The sequence below is a fragment of the Lissotriton helveticus genome, chromosome 1_1 (genome assembly GCF_964261635.1).
Source record: "Lissotriton helveticus chromosome 1_1, aLisHel1.1, whole genome shotgun sequence".
Taxonomy (NCBI): domain Eukaryota; kingdom Metazoa; phylum Chordata; class Amphibia; order Caudata; family Salamandridae; genus Lissotriton; species Lissotriton helveticus.
Genome location: NC_136057.1, coordinates 1,577,806,903 through 1,577,830,404, shown reverse-complemented (window position 1 = coordinate 1,577,830,404; position 23,502 = coordinate 1,577,806,903). Strand labels below are relative to the sequence as shown.

The 23,502-nt window shown below is 50.0% G+C and overlaps 1 protein-coding gene across 1 annotated transcript in view; it reads right to left on the bottom strand.

Annotated features, from left to right (window-relative positions):
• The window catches only part of CDC73 (cell division cycle 73), a 589,523-nt gene that overhangs the window by 125,317 nt on the left and 440,704 nt on the right, over window positions 1-23,502 (bottom strand). The window contains exons 12-13 of the mRNA XM_078687289.1: window positions 9,045-9,080; window positions 8,791-8,878 (exon numbers count right to left, since the gene is read on the bottom strand). Of these exons, the coding sequence (XP_078543415.1) occupies window positions 8,791-8,878; window positions 9,045-9,080 (124 nt within the window). The remainder of the gene's footprint in view (window positions 1-8,790; window positions 8,879-9,044; window positions 9,081-23,502) is intronic.

Sequence of the window (23,502 nt, the reverse complement as noted above, 5' to 3'; positions counted from 1 at the left end):
CTACCAGGAGCCAGATGCGAGCAGTCCCACGAAGGATGTTGAGTGCTGAGGGGTCGGTGTCCGGCTGGACCACCAACAAGCCTTGGCAAAGGCAACCCACGCAGGAAAGTCAACCAGGTTACGGTGTGGACAAGCAATGTCCAGGGGACTCACCAAGCAACGGGGAGTCTGGAGCAACCAGGAAAGCCCAGCAGAATTCAAGATGACCCTCAGGTCGAATGACCTCTAGCAAGATTACAAAGTACTAGCCCACGGAGCACTCTGTGCGAGGAGGAAATGGTGGAAATACTGCTCAGGACTACATGGAGTCCAATGCACAAGCTCAGGAATCGCCAACAAGCATATGCACTTGAAAAAGTACATGGTGCACAGGGGTTCGGGTTATGAGGTCCGGACCAGGGATACTGGCCTCAAACTCAGTGAGAGGGCAGCTCGACCTCAAGGAACTTCGGAACCCACCTCCTGTGTTGCTGGAGCCTTCGGAGTCCGCAGGAGCTCAGGATCAGCAGACCGATCAATTGGGTTACAGTGCCTGCAAATGCAAGGGAATAACTCTTTCACCCCAGGGAGATTCTTCAGTTGCCCTTGGTGCACCACAGGTCCTTCACTGAGCCTGTATGGAGCAAGGACACAGACAAAGCTTTGGACAGAGAGGGAGACTAAGTAGGGCCCAGTCAAAGTCCAGCGAAGTCCAGACGGTCGAAGGTCAGTAGTTTCTTATTTTAGAATCCTGTCCACCTAAAATCTAAAGTCTTACAGCCAGGTAAGCTCTTATGGACCCACAGGAGAGGGTTGGACAAATTAAAGGGACCCTCCGAGGGGAGGGTCAGACAGAGGGGAGGTTACTCCCATGTCCTTTGTCCAGTTTTGTGCCAGAGCAGGAGCCAACGGCTCCCAGAACTGGTTTGAGCTGGACTATGCACAGGGACACCAAATGTGCCCCAGGTGCAGACTTTCAGGCACTGTAGAGTGCATTCACCAGGCCCCAATACACCAAATCCTGTCTGGGAGGTGGTCACACCTCCCTATGACAGGATGCCTATTGTGCTGCCTTCCTCCGCTCAAGCTTGGCTCAGCAGCAGGAGGACAGAAATTGGTCTCTGGTCGGCAGCATCCATTTTGTGCTGACCGGGTCGAGAAGGCTGGCACCGGAAAGACCAGTGACCCCACGAAGCTTGCTTCAGAAGGGTGGAGTCACACCTCCCACACCGGTTACTGGTGTGGAGGTATGTTTACAAGGTGTTTGATACCAAACATGACATACTTTGTTTCAGCCGTTTGAGATAGCATTTACTGCGAGGTTATAATTCACCTCTACCTATATGTCTGGCTGAGTCTCAGACAACCCGGGAGAATGGTCTCCGAAGGCTGCAGAGGGGTGCTACTCATGCAGGGGTACCCTCTCACGTAAAACCCAGCACCCTGCCTTCAGGATTGTTAAGGCCTGCTATAGGGGTGACTTATACGTTTTAAGTGTAGTAACCTATAGATATAGTGAACCTCTTTCTAAAGTAAGTGGTGCAAGCACCAGCTTACAAAGGCGGCAATGGCAGACCAGTAGTTCCATTTCGCATGACCTCATGTGCGGCATAATACATGCTTCAGCCCATGGGAGGCCTCTGGGGTGCCTATGCCCTGGGTACATGGGTACCATTTAGTAGGGACGTATAAGAGTACCCCAATATCCAATCTGGAGTGTACCTAAGTACATGTCTAGCATTTTAGGGAGAAAGCAGATAGACTGGGGTTCTGATTAGCAGGATCCCAGTCAGACTAGTCAAAAACCAGCATATATCAGGCCAACTTCTCACACCAACCCTCTGCCACCTGGGTATTTATCAATCAATCATGGACATTTGAATAGCGCGCTACTCACCCGGAAGGGTCTCAAGGCGCTTGGGGGGAGCGGCCCGCTACTGCTCGAAGAGCCAGGTTTTGAGGAGCTTCCTGAAGGAGAGATGATCCTGGGTCCGCCGGAGGTGGATCAGGAGGGAGTTGCATGTCTTGGCTGCCAGGTAGAAGAGGGATCTTCCTCCGGCGGTGGCTCTGCGGATGCGTGGTACGGCGGCGAGGGCGAGGCCGGTTGATCGTAGCTGGCGAGTGGGCGCGTAGAAGGTCAGGCGGTTGTTGAGGTACTTGGGGCTCCGGTCGTGGAGGGCCTTGTGTGCGTGGGTGAGGAGCCTGAACGTGATCCTCTTGCTGACGGGGAGCCAGTGCAGGTCTCGCAGGTGGCCGGAGATGTGGCTGTGTCGTGGGATGTCCAGGACGAGTCGTGCTGAGGCGTTCTGGATCCGCTGGAGTCTTTTCTGAAGTTTGGCTGTGGTTCCGGCGTAGAGGGTGTTTCCGTAGTCCAGTCGGCTGGACACGAGTGCCTGGGTGATCGTCTTCCTGGTTTCAGTGGGGATCCATCTGAAGATCTTACGGAGCATGCGCAGGGTGTTGAAGCATGATGATGAGACGGCGTTGACTTGTCTAGTCATCGAGAGGGAGGAGTCCAGGATGAAACCCAGGTTGCGTGTGTGGTCCGTTTGTTTGGGAGTGGTGCCCAGGGCAGGGGGCCACCAGGAGTCGTCCCAGGCGGACGGTGATGATCCCAGGATGAGGATTTCCGTCTTGTCGGAGTTCAGTTTCAGGCGGCTGTTCTTCATCCATTCGGCGGCGTCTTTCATCCCTTCGTGTAGGCTGGTTCTGGCGGGGTCGTTGGTGAGGGAGAGGATTAGCTGGGTGTCGTCGGCGTAGGAGATGTTGAGGTTGTGTTTGTGTGCGATGGCTGTGAGAGGGCTCATGTAGACGTTGAAAAGGGTTGGGCTGAGTGATGATCCTTGAGGTACGCCGCAGATGACTTTGGTGGCCTCGGATCTGAACAGGGGGAGGCGTACTCTCTGGGTTCTTCCGGCGAGGAAGAACCCAGAGATGATCCACTCCAGTGCCTTCTCTTGGATTCCGATGTTGCTGAGGCGCTGTACTAGGGTGCGGTGGCAGACAGTGTCGAATGATGCAGAGAGGTCCAGGAGGATGAGGACCGCTGTTTCCCCGTTGTCGAGCAGGGATCGGATGTCGTCAGTGGCAGCGATGAGGGCGGTCTCGGTGCTGTGGTTGGCTCGGAAACCGGACTGCGAGTGGTCGAGGGATCCGTTCATCTCGAGGAAGGCGGTGAGCTGTCTGTTGACGGTCTTCTCGATGACTTTGGCAGGAAAAGGGAGGAGCGAGATGGGGCGGTAGTTCTTGAGGTCTGTGGGGTCTGCTGTTGGTTTCTTCAGGAGGGCGCGGAGTTCGGCGTGCTTCCAGCTCTCCGGGAAGGTGGCGGTGTTGAAGGAGGTGTTGATGATGTCCTGGAGATGGGGTGCGATGATGGAGTCGGCCTTGTTGAAGACATGGTGGGGGCAGGGGTCGGTTTGCGATCCGGAGTGGATGGTGTTCATCGTGCGGGTGGTGTCTTCGGTGCGGACCGGGGTCCAGGCGCAGAGGGTGGTGGTGGGGGGCGTTGGTTCGGTGGTTGGGTGCGTGGTTGGTGCGCCGAAGCTGTTGTGTATATCGGAGATCTTGCGGTGGAAGAACGAGGCGAGTGAGTCGCAGAGGTCTTGCGAGGGAGTGATGTCGTTGTTTCCGGCGCTGGGGTTGGAGAACTCTTTGACGATGCTGAAGAGTTCCTTGCTGTTGTGGGCGTTGTTGTCCAGTCGTTCTTTGCATGCTGTCTTCTTGGTGGTGCGGATCAGCTGGTGGTGTTTGCGGGTGGCGTGCTTGTTTATGAACATGATAGCAGCAGTTGCTGACCATCTGTGCTAGTCAGAGAAGCATGTTCCATGTAGACTGGAAGCATAAGGCGGGCTCACTGTTGTCACAGTCAGACCATCTGCAGACGGTGGACACCATACAGTCATCCCTCTTGTCTGCCATCAACATGCACCAATCCCTTCCACAACCTACGCAGAAGATTCCCTTCCTTGGGCCAATCTTGCACATGGTGGTGTTCAGGACCTTTCCATCCCTGCATGTGTCAGAGATGGGCTTGCTATTCCATTCAGAACTTATGACTGATCATCAAGACCTCCTGAAGGTGGTAATAGTTAATGCATGTGCAGTTCTAGTTCTCCTCCAGGAGAAACCTCAGTTTTAAGCACTCCTCGATCCTCCACAGAGAAATGGCAAAAGAAATACCCTCAGCTCTATCATCATCCTCAAAAAAAAAAAACTAACACGGACATGACATGATGGCGATACTAGTGGTATGCTATTCTTTGAAGAAGCCACGTCAATTTTCCCTGACTAAGGCAGCAGCCTTTTAGTCAAAACTTCCTCTCACCTGCAAATTGAACGGACGTTTTATCTCCGGCTCATGGGCGCTGGCGAGAGCACGATGTTAATGTGCCTTTTTGGGCTGGGGGGGCCCGTGAACAATACTCTGTGGTGGGGAGAAGGGCATCCTGTGTTGCCCATCGCTGATACACGGGCGTTTCGCCATCTTGACTGGAAAGGGACCGAAGACTCCTAAGCCTGCCTGTACGGTGCCGTGGCGCTGTTTGTTGGAACAGTGGCGATCCGATGGATTATACCTTGTGGCGGCGGCTGGGTATACTGGAAGCCGGGGGACGGCGACCGTATTTCTCTAAGGGGCCGCGGACCTATGTTCTGGTGATGGTGGGAAGTAGTCCTGATTATGATTGACCCAATGTTTCATTGTGGCCGTCACCAGCTTCGTTCGCCACTTTCATTGTGGTAAAGGTTACTGCTATCACGGCGGGACTGCGGCTCGACGTGGAGGTGGCTTATTGATGGCGACACTGTGGACTTGTTCCCTGGGGGGACTTCCTGATGTCTCACGGCGGATCGGCTACAGGACAGCGTATTCCGTGGACTACGATCGGTGATGGCGGATTGCTCTTTTCATGTGACTTTGGAGAGGCTTTGGCTATTCCTGGACTGCCATGTCTGTTTCACTTTGTGATTTCCACCCCGGTCCGGCATTTTGGGGTGGGTGGGACCTGCATCATTGATCCTGTTTGCCCGTGAGAGTCGAGTGTGCTTAGGGCGCCATTTCTGCGGCTGGGGGTGCGTTATGCCCCCCCCGTGGGTCTTGGATTGCGTAGCGACTGATACATCCTGTTTAAGTAGGTGCTCCCTATATTGTCTATTTGCTCTCTGACTGATTTTACAGGTGGGCGAATGGGGAGGGAGGTTGGGGTTCCCGCACTGGGAGTCTCCCCCATGTTTCCTTCCCTATCGTGGGCTGTTGGTTCTTTCTTTTACTTTTTCCCCCTTTTTATTTCTTTAGCTCTCTTCATTTCTTGTATATATTTCGGGTCTACAATGGGCGACAGGCACGCTGCTGGGGGGGTAGGCCGTAGCCACATGCAGGGGTGCAGGGTGGGGGGATGGGGGAGGGGTGTTGTTGTTTTCTTCTTTTTCTTTGTTTCTATGGCCTTCTTATTCCTTTTGTTCTTGGTTATTTCTATTTTTTCCTTTTCTTTATTTGGGATTTTTGTGGGGGTAGTTTTCTGCACACTTGCGTTACCTCGATTATTAAAAGGGATTTAGACTGCTTTGTTATGGCGATTGGGAACTTGTTGGTGGGCGGACTGCTTGTTTTTTGACTATCCTGGTACAGAGTGGAATCGTTACGTCCCACTGGCAGTTCTCCTGGACTACGATCATCCTGCCCCTCGAACTTTCCATGGTTTGTTTGATCTACATATACTGCCACGGATCCTGCCCCTTCTACTTTATTTTAAAATTAAACCTTCCTTGCTCCTTTTGTTTTCTGACAAAGTTGCTCTCCTGGGTTGCAACCGAGCATTTGTGGGACGGAGCTTTGCACTGCCATGGTCTAATTGCTATGCTCTGTTTGAACCTGTTCCGATGGCTGATTATGATGTTCTGCTATGTATTGATTGTAACTGATCTTATTTCCAATAAAGGTTTAAAAAAAAAAAAACTTCCTCTCACCCTTCCCTTAAAAAACATTATGAGAGTTTTATTTTCACGGTTATTTACAGTGACCCTCATTTCTGTATTTTTCTGGATTACTTTTTTCTTTAAGAAAATGGGCACAACTCAGCCACCATGGCCTTTTATACACTGTCAAAGTATTTTGTTTTAAGAAACTGGCCTTTGAAAAGAAAAATTTATTATGTATATTTTAGTAAAAAGTGCTCTGGGATCCAGTGTGGATGGGTCAATTCAGGGCTTATGACTAATAATGAAGATTCCCTTGGAGGAGAACAGACACCTGCACAAGCAGACTCCACCCTCCAAGTTAGACGGGGAGGTGGGCATGTTGTCACGCTGCATGGAGGAAGAGGGTTCAAGGACTACCAGTCCAATAGTCACTATGATCAGTAACCTGAAGAACTGTTCAGAACTCGTATGACCTTAAATATATGGCAAGATTACTAAGCTCTTCCTTATAAGAAAAGAAGAAACCACCTGGAGGGGAACATCCAGGGGAGGAGGTGCTGGAGGAGGAAAAAGCAAATAAATGATATATTGGTCATGAGACAGTCAAACAAACAGAAGAAGCAAGTTATATACCGGTTATTTAAAGTACCCCTGTGTTATCTTAGAAAGAGTTACATTCCTCCACATGCTTACATCGTTTCCCATTATCTGGTAGGAGTCTCATTGTAGTTTACAACAGAAATAATACCAAAATGGGTTAAAAGCTGCAAACCATGTGCTTTGTTTAAAAGCCGCCTAACCTTTAGCCAAGGAGGTGAATATGCTTTGAACTGCATTATCCCTGGAGACTTCCATAGCTCCGATTTCATAGCACAAGTGTGAAAGTACAAACCCAGTAAACTACTAAAAGGGAAGACTAACATCCATGTGGGACTATGAAAGATAACAATGCTGGAGAACCGTACTAGAAGATAAGTAACTTGTTTCATCTCCAGCTCAGGAGCTTGTGTAGATTCACATGCTTGAATCAGAATAGCCAACATTAGCAAAACAGTATTATACATCCAATTTAGGGGGAGGAGGGAAAGCTCACCTTATTGGAATGCGTTGCAAAGAACTGGCTGCCCGACTGCCGTTTTTCTCACAGCCTTTACTTCAAAATGGATTGACACTATGCTGCTTTTTTTCCAGACGGCTGCTCTACATATGTCTGCAAGCAGTAATCAGGCATATAGAGCTGCAGATGCTGCCACACTCCTAACTGAGTGCTATGTCACTGTGTACTGAAAGAGGACTGATTTTTAAATGACAAAGGGTGATACCTCGCTATCCATCTTGCAACCCCCCTACTTGGAGACAAGACAACCATTCTGTGGCAGGCCAAAGCCCATAAAATGCTAGTAGGTTTGAAGTGAGGTGTTTAGTGCTCTCTAAATAGAACTTAAGACCTCTTTCGATGCCCCATGAATTCAGCAACCTTTCATAGTCTTTTTCAAATAAGTTTGTTTTAATCATTCAAGTCTTTATGGTGATATAATAAATATCACACAATAATGGTTATTCATTATACTTAAATGACACCTTGTTGGAAATTAGGACATACATTTGTACCCACTTCCAACACTAGTCTATGTGCTGCTCTTGTGATTTATATTATCATGCCAAACACAAGAGTAAGGATGCAAATGAACAGGCTGATCGAGGGTTTGACTAAAATTCACACAAAGGTAAAATAGCAAATTGCAAACAAAGAAAATTAGCAGGACATGCAAGGGGAATCCCTTTTGAAGCATGCTGTGGAACTATGACAGCCAGTAGCGTGAAGTGAGATTGAATTTTAGAGCACTATCACCACACTAGGTGAATGTGGTCTTATCCATAAATGAAGTGACAGAGACCCCGTCTGTTATGAGAAAGCCAAATAATTTATCATTATGACTTCCTAAACAGTGAGCCAACAGTTTTCATGGCAAAACATTTAGAACATAGCGCAATCCAGTTAGGAGGCTCTTTTAGCTCACTTTCAAGAAGTACAGAGCGAAAGGGAGCAGAACTACATCTCCCAATGAAGAGACCCAGAGTGGGGTACTTCAAAACTGCCAGTCAGTAAAACCCACAGACGGCAATGGGTATACAACTGAATCTTTGGGTTCAAGGACAACACTTGAGCAGAGATGGGACATACAGGACAAGGATGAAGCATCTGCAAGTACTGTAAACCTTTTCATTTTGGCCATAAGGAGGCACTGATGCAAGCCTTGTGCGAGCATCATTGTGACGGAGCACTAAAGAAGCTTGGGGCTGGACCAATTTCCCAGAGATATACAAGTTGACACTGGTCACATGCATGGCCAAGAATCACATTCTGTGAATCACCAGGGATGGGGGTTTAGTAGACAGAGCAGGAATTTCTGTACCCATAAATAAATCACTTTGTAAATATGTAGGTATTCCCAAAAAAGAAAACTTAACTATCAAGATCATCAGAATTGAAAAATGGAGAACAGAACTAAAGAGCACTGCTTTTGGGACATGAACAGCAGGAGATGCACAGATTATGATTACATGTGTGGGCATCGATGTGCATACTACTTCAGACGGAACCTGGCTTCAAAGCATGCAATAGATATACAGACAGTGGGTATATTATAGAAAACATGGCAAATACTGATTTCATCTGAATTGGAATAAATATTACAATGTTTTACTCTTGGAGGACAATGATGAAATTGTACTGTACTGGCCAGAACCCTATATTTGTACTGCGGGTTTAAGTGAGGAATGAATGCTCAATTGTTAACTGGTGATATGGCGTCACTGCAGTAATTGCTAGTCCTCTCTCAGACTATATTTCCAGGCAAGATTTCTAAAAGCATGTCTGCAGCAGATACTTACTTGAGATCCTGCAAAAGGTCCTTTGAATTAAGCATGGTTATTAAGGAGTTGGCTGCAGCAGGAATGATGATTATAGGTGTTCGTGATCCTGTTAAAATCCAAATGAAAAACAATAAAATATAAGAAATTTAAAGATTGATGACCAAATAATTATGGGCACCATTGACAAATGCTTTCCAACGAATGAAAAATCATGAGAAACTGAAAACACTGAGCATACTCCCAAAATGAGGTCTCCAAACATAAATACTCACCTTTTTTCTGATTAGGAGGAGGGCGGGCCAGAGAAACTGCGAACAGTAAAAAAGGGTTCATTAATTAATTTCTTCACCGAGCCAAAAGAGTCTTCAGTAATATAAGTTAACAGACTACAAAAGTGACAGAAAAGGACTAAAACATAATAGCCACACTAATTTTCACTCCACATGCCTAACATTTAAAAACAGGTATTTATTAAACATTAAAATAGGCTAAAAATTATTGGAGGGGGGATCCGGGTAGTTAATATCACTGTCTTATCCTGCTTTTGTGCTGATTGCTGCAACTGTGATTCATGATTAATTGCTTACAGCCTCTCCGGTGACTGGAGTGCTGTAGATGTTTCTGCAATCTCTTTCTGAAATGTCAATAAAATCTGGTTTTGAAAAAAAAAAAATAGGCTAAAACAAAATAATACGTTTTAAAAACACCTGGTGCACAATTTCACTTTTAAAACTAAAGATTTAACTAATTTAGACTAAACATCCCCTTGACGACCTACAGGCTCGAGGTATATTGTGGCACAAACAGTAGAAAGATAAAGCCCTCCTCTGTGAGTGCACAGTACAAATGGGAGTTGTGGGGATAAGGAAGGCACAAACTGAATGCACAGGCAACTAATGAGAGGGTACTTTTTTTTAAGTCAATATATGGACCAATCAAACCAATTATTTGTGGGTCAGATGATACCTGAAGCAAAAAGTAAAAGTGTGTTGGAACTGTGTTGGGATGCAGTTCCACATACTTGGTCACACTTCTGAATTTGGTCTGTTCATTCTTGTACTTACTTATTTCAAGCATGATGATGTTGGTGGTGGTATGTTTTATGTTCACCACTAGAGATTTGTTGTTTTTGTATGGTGGTGTGCTGGAGACTTGAATACAGTGTGTAGCTGATCCTGAAAGTGATTCAGACTTGCAGAGGTTAAGGATCAGCATGGTTCATGTAGTGTATGTGTGATCCAGTCACTTTCTCAGTCATGTGACTGCTGTTGTATGGAAGATGCCTTTATGTGCTGCAAAGATTATCTGGGATGTTAGTGTGAATGAAGGCTTGCTGTGGTCTATGAGTGACAGGGCAGTTCTCAAGTTGTGCTGATGGAGATAGCTATGACTTTAAAGATAAGGAAGAGTTGGTGCCATGTTGTCAGTGACTTTTTAGTGATATCCGTGTTGAAGTAGAAGTTATTTATGCAGCACCCAAGGAATTAAGCACTGTTGGAAAGTTGGGGTGTGAACCAGGCATGGTTATTGGAGACATTCTCGTACCATAGCTATACATATGTAATGCATGTAATTGTGTTTTAGTGGACTTAAGAAGCCAAAACAACCTTTATTTAAAAATATTTTAGAGTTTCTTGCCATACAGTGGCATCTGCTTGGAAATCAGATTCTAGAAAATAGTGTCTTGTGAAAAAAATCCAGACTTCATCTTCATATTGCATCTTTACAAATATCTGAAATTGGACTATTAATTATCCATGTAGTGGTACCCGCTTTCCCTCTTGTGGAGAGAGCTTTGTGTTTTTATGGTGCAGCTTGTTTGATAGCTGATAACATAAGGAATAAAAGCCACTACCCATCTTGTGGTACATTGTTGTAAGGGGTTTAGGACTCTGGCTCTTTATAAAGTGGACCAAAATGAGGTACAGTGTGTGAAGAGTTAAGGCAAACCCAAACTGGTTTATAGAGGCACAAATGATGACCCAAACGCTCTTTTGTGGTAGTGAGGGCAAGTAGGAAGGCTTATCAAAGGGTAGTACTAAGCATTTATCACATGCACAAAGGCAGTAAGTGAGACACAAACTGAAAGAAATCCAAAACCAATTTATAAAAATAATACATATTTTGATATAAATTTAGATACCAAGATCATTGAAATCAGGTAAGTACTTTTCAAGTTATGAATTTTTACAGGTTTCAAAAGTTGACATTTAGTGCAATTTCTGGAGCGGTAATGTTATCCTGTGGGAGAACAACAAGTATTGCATTTGGGCACTTGTCAGCGACTTACAGGGGACCCTTCTCCAGGGCTTAAGTTGAGTATGGGGCAAGGTCCAAGGCAACACCACCAGGTCACCTCATACGGTACTGGGGTGACCGGATGCAGAGGTGAATTTTAGCATCGGGTGCCCTGTTCACTTCATTGGGGAACGGTTCGGTCAAAAAGAGCCAGAAAGCTCAGACTGAGGGGCCAGTAAGGCAAAACCCACAGAGGGTTTCAGTCCTTGAGTTACTTTGGCACATAGGGACACCGTCAACATCATCTCCTACGCCGACGACACCCAGCTGATCCTCTCCGTCACCAACGACCCCGCCACCGCCAAAGCCAACCTCCAGGAAGGAATGAAAGACGTCGCGGAATGGATGAAGATCAGCCGTCTGAAACTGAACTCAGACAAGACGGAAGTCCTCATCCTCGGACCATCTCCCTCTGCCTGGGACGACTCCTGGTGGCTCCCTGCCCTGGGCACCGCACCCAAGCCAACGGACCCCGCACGCAACCTGGGCTTCATCCTGGACTCCTCCCTCACGATGACCAAGCAAGTCAACGCCGTCTCGGCATCCTGCTTCAACACCCTGCGCATGCTCTGAAAGATCTTCCGATGGATACCCACCGAAACCAGGAGGACGGTCACCCAGGCCCTCGTCACCAGCCGTCTGGACTACGGGAACACTCTCTACGCTGGACCCACAGCCAAACTCCAGAAAAGACTCCAGCGCATTCAGAACGCCTCAGCACGACTCATCCTGGACATCCCTCGCCACAGCCACATCTCTGCCCACCTGAAAGACCTGCACTGGCTCCCCGTCAACAAGAGGATCACGTTCAGACTCCTCACCCACGCACACAAGGCTCTCCACGACACGGGCCCGAAGTACCCCAACAGCCGCCTCATGTTCTACACACCCACCCGCCAGCTTCGACCCGCCAGTTCCGATCCGCCAGCCTCACCCTCGCCTCCATCCCACGAATCCGCAAATCCACCGTCGGAGGAAGATCCTTCTCCTACCTGGCAGCCAAGACATGGAACTCCCTCCCCACTCACCTACGGCTGACCCTGGACCATCTCGCCTTCAGGAAACAACTCAAGACCTGGCTGTTCGAGCAGTAGCGACCCCCCCCCCCCCCCTCAGCGCCTTGAGACCCTTACGGGTGAGTAGCGCGCTATACAAATTCTATTGATTAATTGACCGTTGGTCCACTTCTCCTCAAGCTGTAGGGCTCGGGTGCAGTGGTGTCTTTAGGCATCAGGTCTGTGCTGCAGGAGACGTTCGCGGTTGAGGAGGCCTGCACAAAGAGGCTGTAGGCAGCAAAAGGGAGTCCAGTCTAAGTAAACCCAAGGGTTGGCTCAGCCTTTGTGGGTCACCGGACCCCGTTGGCACAGTCGCCTCCCTCAGACCTGGTCATGTGGGGCGTGGGTGCAGAGCTGATTTGAGCTGTCGGGTGGCAACAGTTGGAGATGTACAAATGGAGCGCACATTGGACAGGTGAGAACCCAATTAATGTCCCTCTGATGCATAATGAAAGGGGAAGGTGAGAACATATGTACAAGGCCTTTGAGGTATCTATTTACAATGGGAGATTTAAATAATGAAGGTTGGTCTTGCAATCGCAGGAAGGCAGACTGGGCCGAAAGGACTAGTTAGTTACCTTCTGTAATGACTTATCTGGTAGAGACATGATCCAGCCGCATATTCCTTCCTTTTGAACCTCCAGACATCAAGCTGGAACCAGAAGATTTTTTATAGCAGTACCCCTGCGCGCCAACAGCCAGCGCCGGTCGACTCCGTGTGACGTTTTAGGCATCGGATTGTTGTGACGTCTAAGGCGTCAGTTTGTCGTGGTTGCTGCCATAGCTCTAGTGGAATGAGCTCGCAGCCCCACTGGAGGTTCTTTTTTAGCCAAAGCATAACAAATCTGGATACAAAGGACTACCCATCGAGAGAGATGGTAGTTTTTTACATAGCCCGACCTTTTTTGATACCCACATAGCAAACAAAGAGTTGATCATCCACCCGGAAATCCTTTGGGCGGTCAAGGTAGAAAGACAGCGCATGAATCGGGTCCAGACGGTGGAGTCTCTCCTCTTCCCTGGAAGGGTGTAGCGGCGGGAAAAAGGTGGGCAGAGTAATAGTCTGTCCGATGTGAAAACTTTAGGCAGGAACGAGGGCCTTGTTCAAAGTACCGGATGGACCAAGAAGTAAGGGTTCTTAAAAGAAAGTGCCCAAAACTCACTCACTCTGACAGCAAGAAAGGCAGTCTTAAGAGTGAGGAGCCTAAGAGGAAAGCTATGAAGAGGCTCGAAAGGAGCGCACAGAAAGTAAGTCAAAACAAGGTTCAAGTCCCACTGAGGCAATATGAAAGGAGGTGGAGGAAAGACATGAATAACTCCTCTAAAGAACGTACTTACAATGGGGGACTTGAACAAAGTGGGCTGATCTGGTGGCCGAAGAAAAGCAGAAATGGCAGCCAGGTAGCCTTTAAGAGGGCCCAGAGCCGAGCTGTGCTGGGCCAAAGAGAGAAGGAATAAAAGAACGTCATAAAGAGGCAGAAAGGGATTCCACAGCATTTGCTGTGCAACATGCCACAAACTTGTTCCATCTGCAGGTGTATACCATCTTAGTGGAGGGACGCCTGGCTGCCAAGATGACATTACAGACTTCAGGAGGATGATCAAAAGCTGTCAACTGTTGCTGCTCAATCTCCACGCAAGGAGGTGGAGGCTGGACAGGTTTGGGTGGAGGACGGTCCCATGCTGCTGTGACAGAAGATCCTCCCCAAGGGGCAGTCTGATCGGAGGATCGATGGCCATGCTCAGTAGCTCGATGTACCAGACTCTCCGTGCCCAGTCTGGAGCCACAAGAATGACCTGGGCCCGGTCACGCTTAATCTTCTTCAGCACTCGGGTTAAAAGTGGTACAGGTGGAAAGGCGTACAGGAGGCCGAAGCTCCACTCCGACGAAGTGTCGCAGAGCAAGTGCCGCCTTGAAAACTAACGGGCAGAACTGCTGACATTGCGCGTTCTCTTCGGTAGCGAACAGATATAACCAAGGCTCTCCCCACTGCTGAAAGAGACCTTGTACCACCTCTGAGTGAAGACGCCATTCGAGGTCCACTAGACCCCAGCTGCTGAATTCATCCGCCCTTCATTCAGAGAACATGCCAGGTGTTGAACCACCAAGGTAATTCCCTTGTGTTCCAGCCATGTCCAAAGGCGAAGAGCCTCTTGACAAAGGGTCTACGACCCCACCCTGCCTTGCTTGTTGCAGTACCATATGGCGGTGGTGTGGTCTGTGAACACCTGCACTGCCTTCCCCTTGAGAGAAGGCATGCCTTCAGTGCCAAGCAAACCACCCGGAGCTCCAACAGGTTGATATGGAGACCAGACTCTGCTGGAGACCAGACTACTCTGATCTCTAACTCTCCCAGGCGCTGCCCTATCCCAGAAGTGGTGCATCGTACCCCACCATGAGGTCTGGTTGGGGAAGGGATCTGCCTCTGACCCAATCCTTGTTCGTCAACCACCACTGCAGTTGTTGCGCTGTTCCCTCCGAGATCTGGACGTAGTCTGATAGATTCCCCTGATGCTGCACCCACTGGAACTTCAGGTCCCACTGCAGAGCCTACATATGCCATCTGGCATGATCCACATGCAGGATGCAGGAGTCCATGAGGCCCAGCAGCCTCAGGGTCATTCTCACCGAAATCCGGGATAGAGGCTAGAACATCGCTATCGTAGACCGAATATCCCGGACTCGCTGCTCGGGAGGACAGGCCGAAAACTGCAGTGTCCAGAACAGCTCAGACGAAAGGGAGCGCCTGAGAGGGAGTCGGGTGTCACTTTGGCACGTTGATGGTGAACCCCCAGTGAATGCAGGAGGTCCGCCGTAGCCTGGAGGTGGGAGACGACCGCCTGGGGCGAGCACACCTTCAACTGCCAGTCGTCGAGATAGGGGAAGACTGGAACCCCTGATCTGCGCAGATGAGGTCTATGATAGAACACAGGCTTTTGTCCTTCATGGGCACCAGAAAGTAGTGGGAGTAGCAACCCTGACCTACTTCTGGCACAGGGACCCTCTTCATAGCTCATTGGCCAAGAGAGCTGAGACTTCCTGGTTTCGAAGCTCCAAATGATCCTCCAACATACGATCGAAGGACGGAGGCATGGAGGGAGGGGTAGTCTCGAACGAGAGGGAGTAGCCCCCTTGTACTATCTGCAAAAACCACCTGTCTGATGTGATGAATTGCCAGAGGGGGGAGGTGATGGTGAATCTGCCACCCACTGGACACTGATGGCCCTGGAAGGTTATACTAGGAGGGTTTGAAGGCTGCTGCGATAGGGGGGAGGTGGAAAGGGGGGGGGGGTTAGGGATTGGCTCCCCGCTGGTTCCCAGAACCGCGTTGTTGGGTCCCGCGGCCATGCAGGGGCTGGGCAGCTTGCGTGGGCCGGTGGCTGGACTGGGTCGGACATGGTGGGGTGCCCCTTCCATAGCCACGAAAGACAGACTGCGGGGATGGGAAGATGCAGCGAGGCCTTAGGGTCGGGCTGTAGCCCAAGAATCCTTAAAATGCTCGAGCACCAAGTCCACCTTGTTGCCAAAAAGGCGAAAGCCATCACAGGGCATGTCCAGCAAGGTTGCTTGAACGTCTCCAGAAAGAAAAAGACGTCTTCAACCAGGCGTAGCGCCGCAGGGCTACCGACATGGCAATTTTTCTGCCCAGAGAGTCGCCGGTATCCAGTCCACAGCAGGTTGTGAATTTTGCTGCATGTCTCCCCTCCGCCACTGCCTGGGAGAGAATGGCCTGGACCTCCTCTGGGCACAGACATTCCTTATGCAACTATATCGCAGACTGTATGGGTATAGCGGCCCTAGACGCATGCGGTATTTACGGACCACAGCACCAAGCTGGAGGAAGAGAACATAGGCTTCCCCAGATGGTCCAGCTTCTTAGATTCCATATCTGGGGGTGTGGAAGAGAATGCGCCCTAGGAGGAAGGAGCTTGGACCACCAAACTCTTGGGGGAGAGGAAAATGGGATCGCCTGGGCCCGTACGGAGGGCAATAGTCCTTTCCACAGGAGCCCCTGCGCTGGGCTTGGACCAAGTGCCCAGAAGGACGTCCGTGAGGGCTTCATTGAAGGGCAAGAGGGGTTCAGAGGAAGTTGCCGCTGGTTGAAGCACCTGTCAGGAGGTTGGTCCTGACTGCCACTGTAGGGAGCTCCAGGCCCAAAGCATTGGCTGCCCTACGCACCACCACAGCATAGGACGCTCCTTACTCCGTAGCCACGATAGGGGGAGAAAGCATGCCAAGGTCTGGGGAAGTATCCAGACCACTGGCGTCACCCAATTCCTCTCTTCAGTCCAGTTCTTCCTGCTGGTCTGTTAAATGGTCCAGTGACCCCTCCCAGTCCTAATCACCACCCTCAGGGCAATAAGGAACACTTTGGATGAACAAGGGAACAAAAGTACCCTCCGGTGTCGGATTAGACGTCGGCCGGCATTGATCTGGCTTCGGGTTCATCTCCGGGATGAGGATGGGGACGGCGTTGACCGGGGACACGGCCGGTACCGTCATCGCTGGGATCAGCACCAGACAAGGTCGAGTAAGGTTGACCGGTGTTGATCCGGATCCAGGCCTGGATCCATGGGGACCCTGCGGCGCCAGAGCAGTTGGCATCAAAGGCCCAGGGCCCCCAACCGGCTCCACGGGGCCCGAAGGTACACCAGCTGAGTCGGGCTGCCTAAAGATGCGGTGGAGGGCTTTGTAGAACATACAAAGCTAGGCAGGGGATTACCCGGCTCCCGGAAAAGGGGGAGGCGCGGAGCTGTCACTGAGACATGCACCAGAGATTGAGCCTCAGAGCGCCGACACTCCGGGTCCCGCGTCGCGTCAGCCAACCGAGTACCACAAAGCTCGAACAGATCGATATGGAGCTTGGTTTCTGTCGGAGACCAGAGTCCTCTGATCTCCACCTCTCCCAGATGGCCGCCCCAACCCAAGAGGGACGCATCAGTCACTACCATGAGATCTGGGTGGGGAAGGGAGAGGAGTCTGCCTCTGAACCAAATCGTAGTTTGTCAGCCGCCACTGCAGGTGTTAAACCACCAGGGATATCCCCTCGTGTTCCATCCGTGTCCAAAGACGCAGGACCTCTTGACAAAAGGTCCACAACCTCATCCCGCCCTGTCTGTTGCAGTACCACATGGTGGTGGTGTTAGTTAACAACTGAACCAGCCTACCCTTGACTTGAAGGAAGAAAGACTTTCAATGCCAAGCAAATCACTCCGAGCCCCAACAAGTTGATGTGGGGTTCAGATTTTCCCAGAGATCAGAGTCCTCTGAGCTCCACCTCTCCCAGATGACCTCCCCAACCCAGGAGTGACGCATCTGTCATTACCGTGTGGTCTGGTTGGAGAAGGGAGAGGGGTTTGCCTCTTACCCACTCGCGGTTTGTCAGCGATTACTGCAAGTCCTGTGCAGTTCTTTCCGAGATCTAGACTATGTTGGAGGGATTCCCCTGATGCTGCGCTCACTGGAAGTTAGAGTACCACTGCAGAGTCCACATATGCCATCTTCCATGTGTCACTAGCAAGATGCTGGAGGCCTTTAAGCTCAGCAGCCTCAGTAATTCTCAACGAAATCCAGAATAAAGGCTGAAACATCAGTATCACAGCTGAATATCCTAGACTAGTCATTCAGGAGGATAGGCCCAAAACTGTACTGTATCCACAACTGCTCCGATGAAAGGGAGCGTCTGAGAGGGAGTCAGGTGTGACTTTGGCATGTTGATGGTGAACCCCAGCAAATGCAGGTCAGCCTAGTCTGGAGGTGGTAGACTAAGCCTGGGATGAACTCGCCTTCAACAGCCAGTTGTAGAGATGGCAAAGACTGGCTCCCCTGATCTGCGCAGATGAGCTGCGACTACCACCATCACCCTGGTGAGCACCCAAGGAGTGCTTGTAAGGCCAAAGGGGGGCACGCTGAGATGTAAGTGCTCATGGTCTACCATAAACCAAAGTAGCGCGGATGAGCAGGCGGAACAAAATGTTAAAATAGGCACCCTGCAAGTTCAACGCTACAATCCAGTCTCCTGGATCCAAGGCTGACAAGGCCTGAGATAGAGTGAGCATCTTGAACTTTTCCTTTTTGAGAAAGGAGTTGAGGGCTTGCACATCTAGGATAAGACGAAGACCCTTGTCCTTTTTGGGGACCAGAAATAAACAGGAATAACAAATGCATTCTACTTCTGGCATCGGAACCCTCTCTATGGCTCCCGTGGTCAAGGGAGTCACGATTTACTCCTGAAGCAAAGTCAGGTGATCTTCCTTCAGCCGGCCGTAAGTTGGAGGTATGGAAGGAGGGGTAGTCCTGAAAGGGGGGGGGGGGGTACCTCCTTCAGGTTATCTGTAGAACCCAGCTGTTCGAAGTGATTTCCTGCAAGTGGTGGTGGTGATGGCAGATCCTGCCACCACTGGCTGCCCATGATCTGGAAAGGCTGAATTAGGAAGGGTTAGAGGCATAGGTTGCAGGGGTGGGAGGTAGTGTCCTGAAACAAACCCCTACCTCAGGCTGCCCGAACCACAGGGTCAGAAGGACCCGCACCCAGAATCGTGTAGCGGTTGCTGAACTTCTGCAGTCTTGTGGCTGGGATATGGCTGGCACAGTGGAAAGCCTTTTCCATACCCACAAAAAGGGCGAAAGGCAGACAGGGGACTTGTGACCACTGAGAGGCCTAAGGAGTTGGCCATACCTCTTGCGTCCTTAAAGCACTCCAGCGCCATGTCTGCCTGGTCTCCCAAGAGATGGTTGCCATCAAAGGGCATGTCAAGGAGAGAGGCCTGGATATCCCTGCAAAGCCAGAAGTCCTCAGCAAGGTTTGGGATCCAATGGCCACCGTAGATGCAATCGCTCTGCCCTGCAAGTCGGTTGTGTCGAGACCAAAACAAATAGCAAACTTTGCTGCATCTCTCCCATCTGATACTGCTTGGGAGAGGATGGCCCAGGCCTCCTCAGGGACCTCTGGAAGCACTTGTGCAACCGTTTCCCACAGGGAGGTGGAGTAACAGCCCAATAGCCATGCAATGTCCACTGACCACAATGCAAAGCTGGAGAAACAAAGGTTTTTTTTACCCCAACTGTGCAGCCTCTTGGATTCACTATCCAGTGGTGCAGAAAGGAACGCACCCTGGGGAGTAGAAGCTTGGATCACCAAGCTCTCAGGGGTAAGGTGGTTGGTGAAGAAATTTGGGTCGCCAACAGGGCGATGCCGGCATGCGATTATCATATTCACAGGAGACCCTGTGCTGGGCTTGGAGCAGGTTGCCAGAAAGACATCTGTTGAGGTCAAGTTGAGGGGCAGCAAGGGTTCTGACAAGGAGACACCTGACTGCAGGACCTCTGTCAAGATATTCGTCTTGACTGCCACGCAAGGGCGCTGAAGGTCCAGGACGTCAGCTGCCCTTCGCACCACCCTAGGTTATGATGCTCCCTCCTCTGTAACCCTGGTAGGGTGAGAAAGCTGGCCAAAATCTGGAGAGTTATCTGGTCTCACACAATACCTCGTACCAGTCCATTTCCTGATAAGGCTCGCCTTGTAAAGGGTTCAGCGACCCCTCCCAACCTTCCTCCATTCCAAGCATTTCAGGATAAGGCTAAGGAACTGACCTATGGGTTCTGTCAGTAACGGTATCTGCACCGGCATGTGCTGATCTGGCGCCAGGTAGTCTGGGATGAGAATGCAGCTGGCGCCCCCAGTGGGCACCAACGGCGCAGGGGTCATTGTCATGGACAGCATTGAAGAAGGTCGCAATGGCAGGACCGGCGTCGATCCGGATCCAAAGGGGGCTTAGGGGAAGCGGGGCAGCCCATCTGTGCCGGAGCCACTGGCGAGGAACCAGATTAAGTGCCCTCCAAGCCTCCGGGGCCCGAAGACACGCCAGTAGGGTCAGGCCACCATAATATGAGGCACACAGCGTCGGCCGACAGATGAAGTGAAGTTGAACCACGCTTCCACTTCTTGAGTTTGCTTTTTGTGCTTCTTACCGGACCGACTTGATTACTTTGAGTGGGAGGAGGAAGTCGTGGGACTCCCGGAGAGATGCACAGACCTTCCTCTCGACCGAGACCGTGAACAAGATCTTCGGGAAAACGACAGAGTGCCGAGTGCCAGGCAGCAAGCAGCTTTAGGGACGACTCCCTCAAATCTTTCTGTAGTCCAGCAGTCCGAGTACGAATTAGAATTGTGGTCGATTTGCAGGCACCAGAGGCAAACCAGGTGTGGGTCATTCACAGACATGGCGTGGTGACAGGCACCGCACCGCTTGAATCCTTTAGTCTTCTTGGACATAACCTACACACCAAAAAAAAGGGGTCGATAAAACGTCAAAAAAGCATGTTTAAAAGTGACAGAGGGTAGCTCTTCACGGATCTGAGCTAGCTGGCATGGCAAGAAAAGAACTGATGTCAGCACACAGAGGTGGAGCTTACACAGGTGGCACGGATGTCAATGGCTCATACTACGTCAATGACGTCACGCAGAGCCGACCGATGCCATCTCCCGGCGCATGGCTATTGTTTGAAAAAAAATCGTCTGGATCCAGTCTGACGCCTGGGAAATTCAAAGGTAAGGAATCTGCGGCTAGATGTCTCTACCATGAAACACCCCATCATCAGTATCTGATAAAGTAATTGCAGGTGCCTAAATCCCCTAGTCTTCGGAGATACTCCTGGTTGGGAACTTCAACTGTGTATTGGATCAAAGCCCGTCCTTGTTCGGACACTAAACCCCATATGACTTTGGCTCTTCACCAGCCTATGAAAAGCTTGACCCTGGTCGATATCGGGCACGTCCGTAATCCACACCTGCATACATTCTCATGCTATACGCCCTGAAACCGGTACGCATAATCAGCTTGATTATTTCTTTGGCACATACAATACATGATGTACACAATCTGGCCTGCTGCATTTCAGATCATTCACAGTCAGATCATTCACAGTTATTACTTGTATACTAACTTGAGGGGCATCCTGTAGCAGCTTAATATCGACTCATTAATTGACCAGGCTTTTTTAGCACAACTGGAACAGAGCCGGCAGAAGAGCGGTGGAGTGTGACACAATGAAGGAATTATTGCGAGGAGTATGTATGGCCACTACGGTCGGTATACGTCGAACCTTGAAAGAGCACATGACACACCAGGAGGCAGAGGTAGAATTGCTCGAAACAGCACTGACAGCTAATACTGAGACCTTGGGAGATTGGGACAAGCAGTGTCACAGAGTATGTGAATTCTGGGACCAATTCGAAAAGCATGCACATAGTGCGGGCACCGCCGCTGGAACATGGAGGGTGATAAGGCGGTCCGAATGCTGGCACGCTTAATCAGGTCAGAGAGTGAGCTGCAGTCCATATTAGTGATTCAGGATAGGGTGGGGTGGGGGTGAGGGGTTGGTTTAGTGTTGAACAGTGAATAAGCAGATGGCCATCAATGAAGCCGTTGCAACACATCTGCAGGAGGTCTATAAGGAGGAATCTAAAGGAGGTCTATAAGGAGGAACCTAAAGGAGATCTAGAAGGAGGCCCCGTGTGAGACCCCAGCTGATACATTATCCATTTATTTGCTAGAATTGTTGTTGCCACATCTCTCCTGAAGCTCGTGAGCAACTAGGGGCACCACTGGGGAAACAGGAACTACTGAATGCAGTGAGATTCACTGAAGTCTGCTAAGGCACCATGGGGCAATGGGCTCTCGGCGAAGTTTTACAAACTCTTCCCAGACAAATTGATGGATAAGCTGCTGTCCCTATACACAGAGGCCCTGGAGAGGAGTATCCTCCCAGATTCTATGCAAGAGGTCCTAATCGTTATGCTGCCAAAACCTGGTAGGGACCCCCTTGGATGTAACCTCCTACGGGCAGCTTTCCATGTTAAATTCCCTGCCAATGTCCTGGTAAAGACCATCAACCTCCAACTCATCGAACACCTGGAGAGAAACAACCTACTGGACCAGTCCTAAACATGCTTCAGAGTCAAACACAGCATGAGACAGCTCTGATTGCTGCTACAGACTACATCCACACCCTACTCGACATAAGAGAATCAGCCTCCCTGATCCTGCTGAACTTTTGCAGCCTTCGTCGCAGTCTCCCACCATATACTTATTGATATACTAGGCTAGATTGAATCACAGACAAGATGCTCAGATGGATGGCATCCTCTCACAGGGCGCACCTTGAGAGTCCACCTCGCTTCCTTTACCTCGCAAGCAAAGCACACTATCTGCAGCATCCCCAAAGGGTCATCCCTCAGCCCAATCCTCTTTAACGTCTACATGACACCACTTGCAGACATTATCAGATCGCACAACATCAACATCTACGCGGACCATACACAGCTCATCCTCCTGCTCTCAGTGGACCCCCACCTTGACGAAAACCAAATTCCACAACTACATGAAGAATAAATCAGCCTTGTCGAGAGACAACTGCCTGAAGCTCAACATGGGCAAGAGTGAACTTCTAATCTTCGGCAGACACATGGCCCTCTGGAATGACTCCTGGTGACCATTGGGACTCAGACCCACCCCCACACCTAGCATCATCATCAGACAGCAAACTCTCTATGAGGTCAATGCAGTCTCCTCAGCCTGTTTCCATGCGCTCTGCAAAGTTTTCAAGTGCCTTTTGGACTGCACCAGGAAGACTGACACAGGCAAACTGGACTACGTCAAGGTACTCTATGTAGGAACCACCACCAAACTGATGCAAAGACTCCCGACAATCCAGAACGCAGCGACCAATAATACTCAACCTGCCCAAGAGGACCCACATCACTCAGGACCTGAAGGACCTTCAATGGCTCGAGATCCAGAAGAGATGCCAGCTCAAGTTCTTAACCCACGCCTTCAAAGCCCTCCACGACGAAGGACCTGCCTACAAGAACCAGTGTGTGTTTCCGACATCCCAGGAACCTTCGCTCACCTTGCACAGATACCTCGCATATGCCGCTGCGGAGGACACGCCCACTCCCATTTCACGGCCAAAGCCTGGCAGTGAAATGCCAGGCTTTGACAGCACTCTCGCTGACCACTTCAGGAAATAAAATAGTCAAGACCTGGCTCTTCGACTTAAACCTGCAGCAAGCGCCTGATTACCCTCTCGGGTGACAAGCCACGCATTAGAAGTACAACCTGATTGTTTAATTGGAATGTAGACCAGAAAATCCTTAATTACATTTTGGCGACTAGGTCGCACCCACACCTGCCACATCTGATACATGTGAATCAGTCGGGATTTATCCCACAGAGAAACACACAAAGTAACTTGTGCTAACTGACCCATGTACTGCATGCTCCAGGGCTGAAGACTCATGCACTTGCCTCTCTCAAAGTTGAACAAGCATTGCCCCAGTGAGAGGAGTATATCCAGAGAGTGCTGGACAAAATG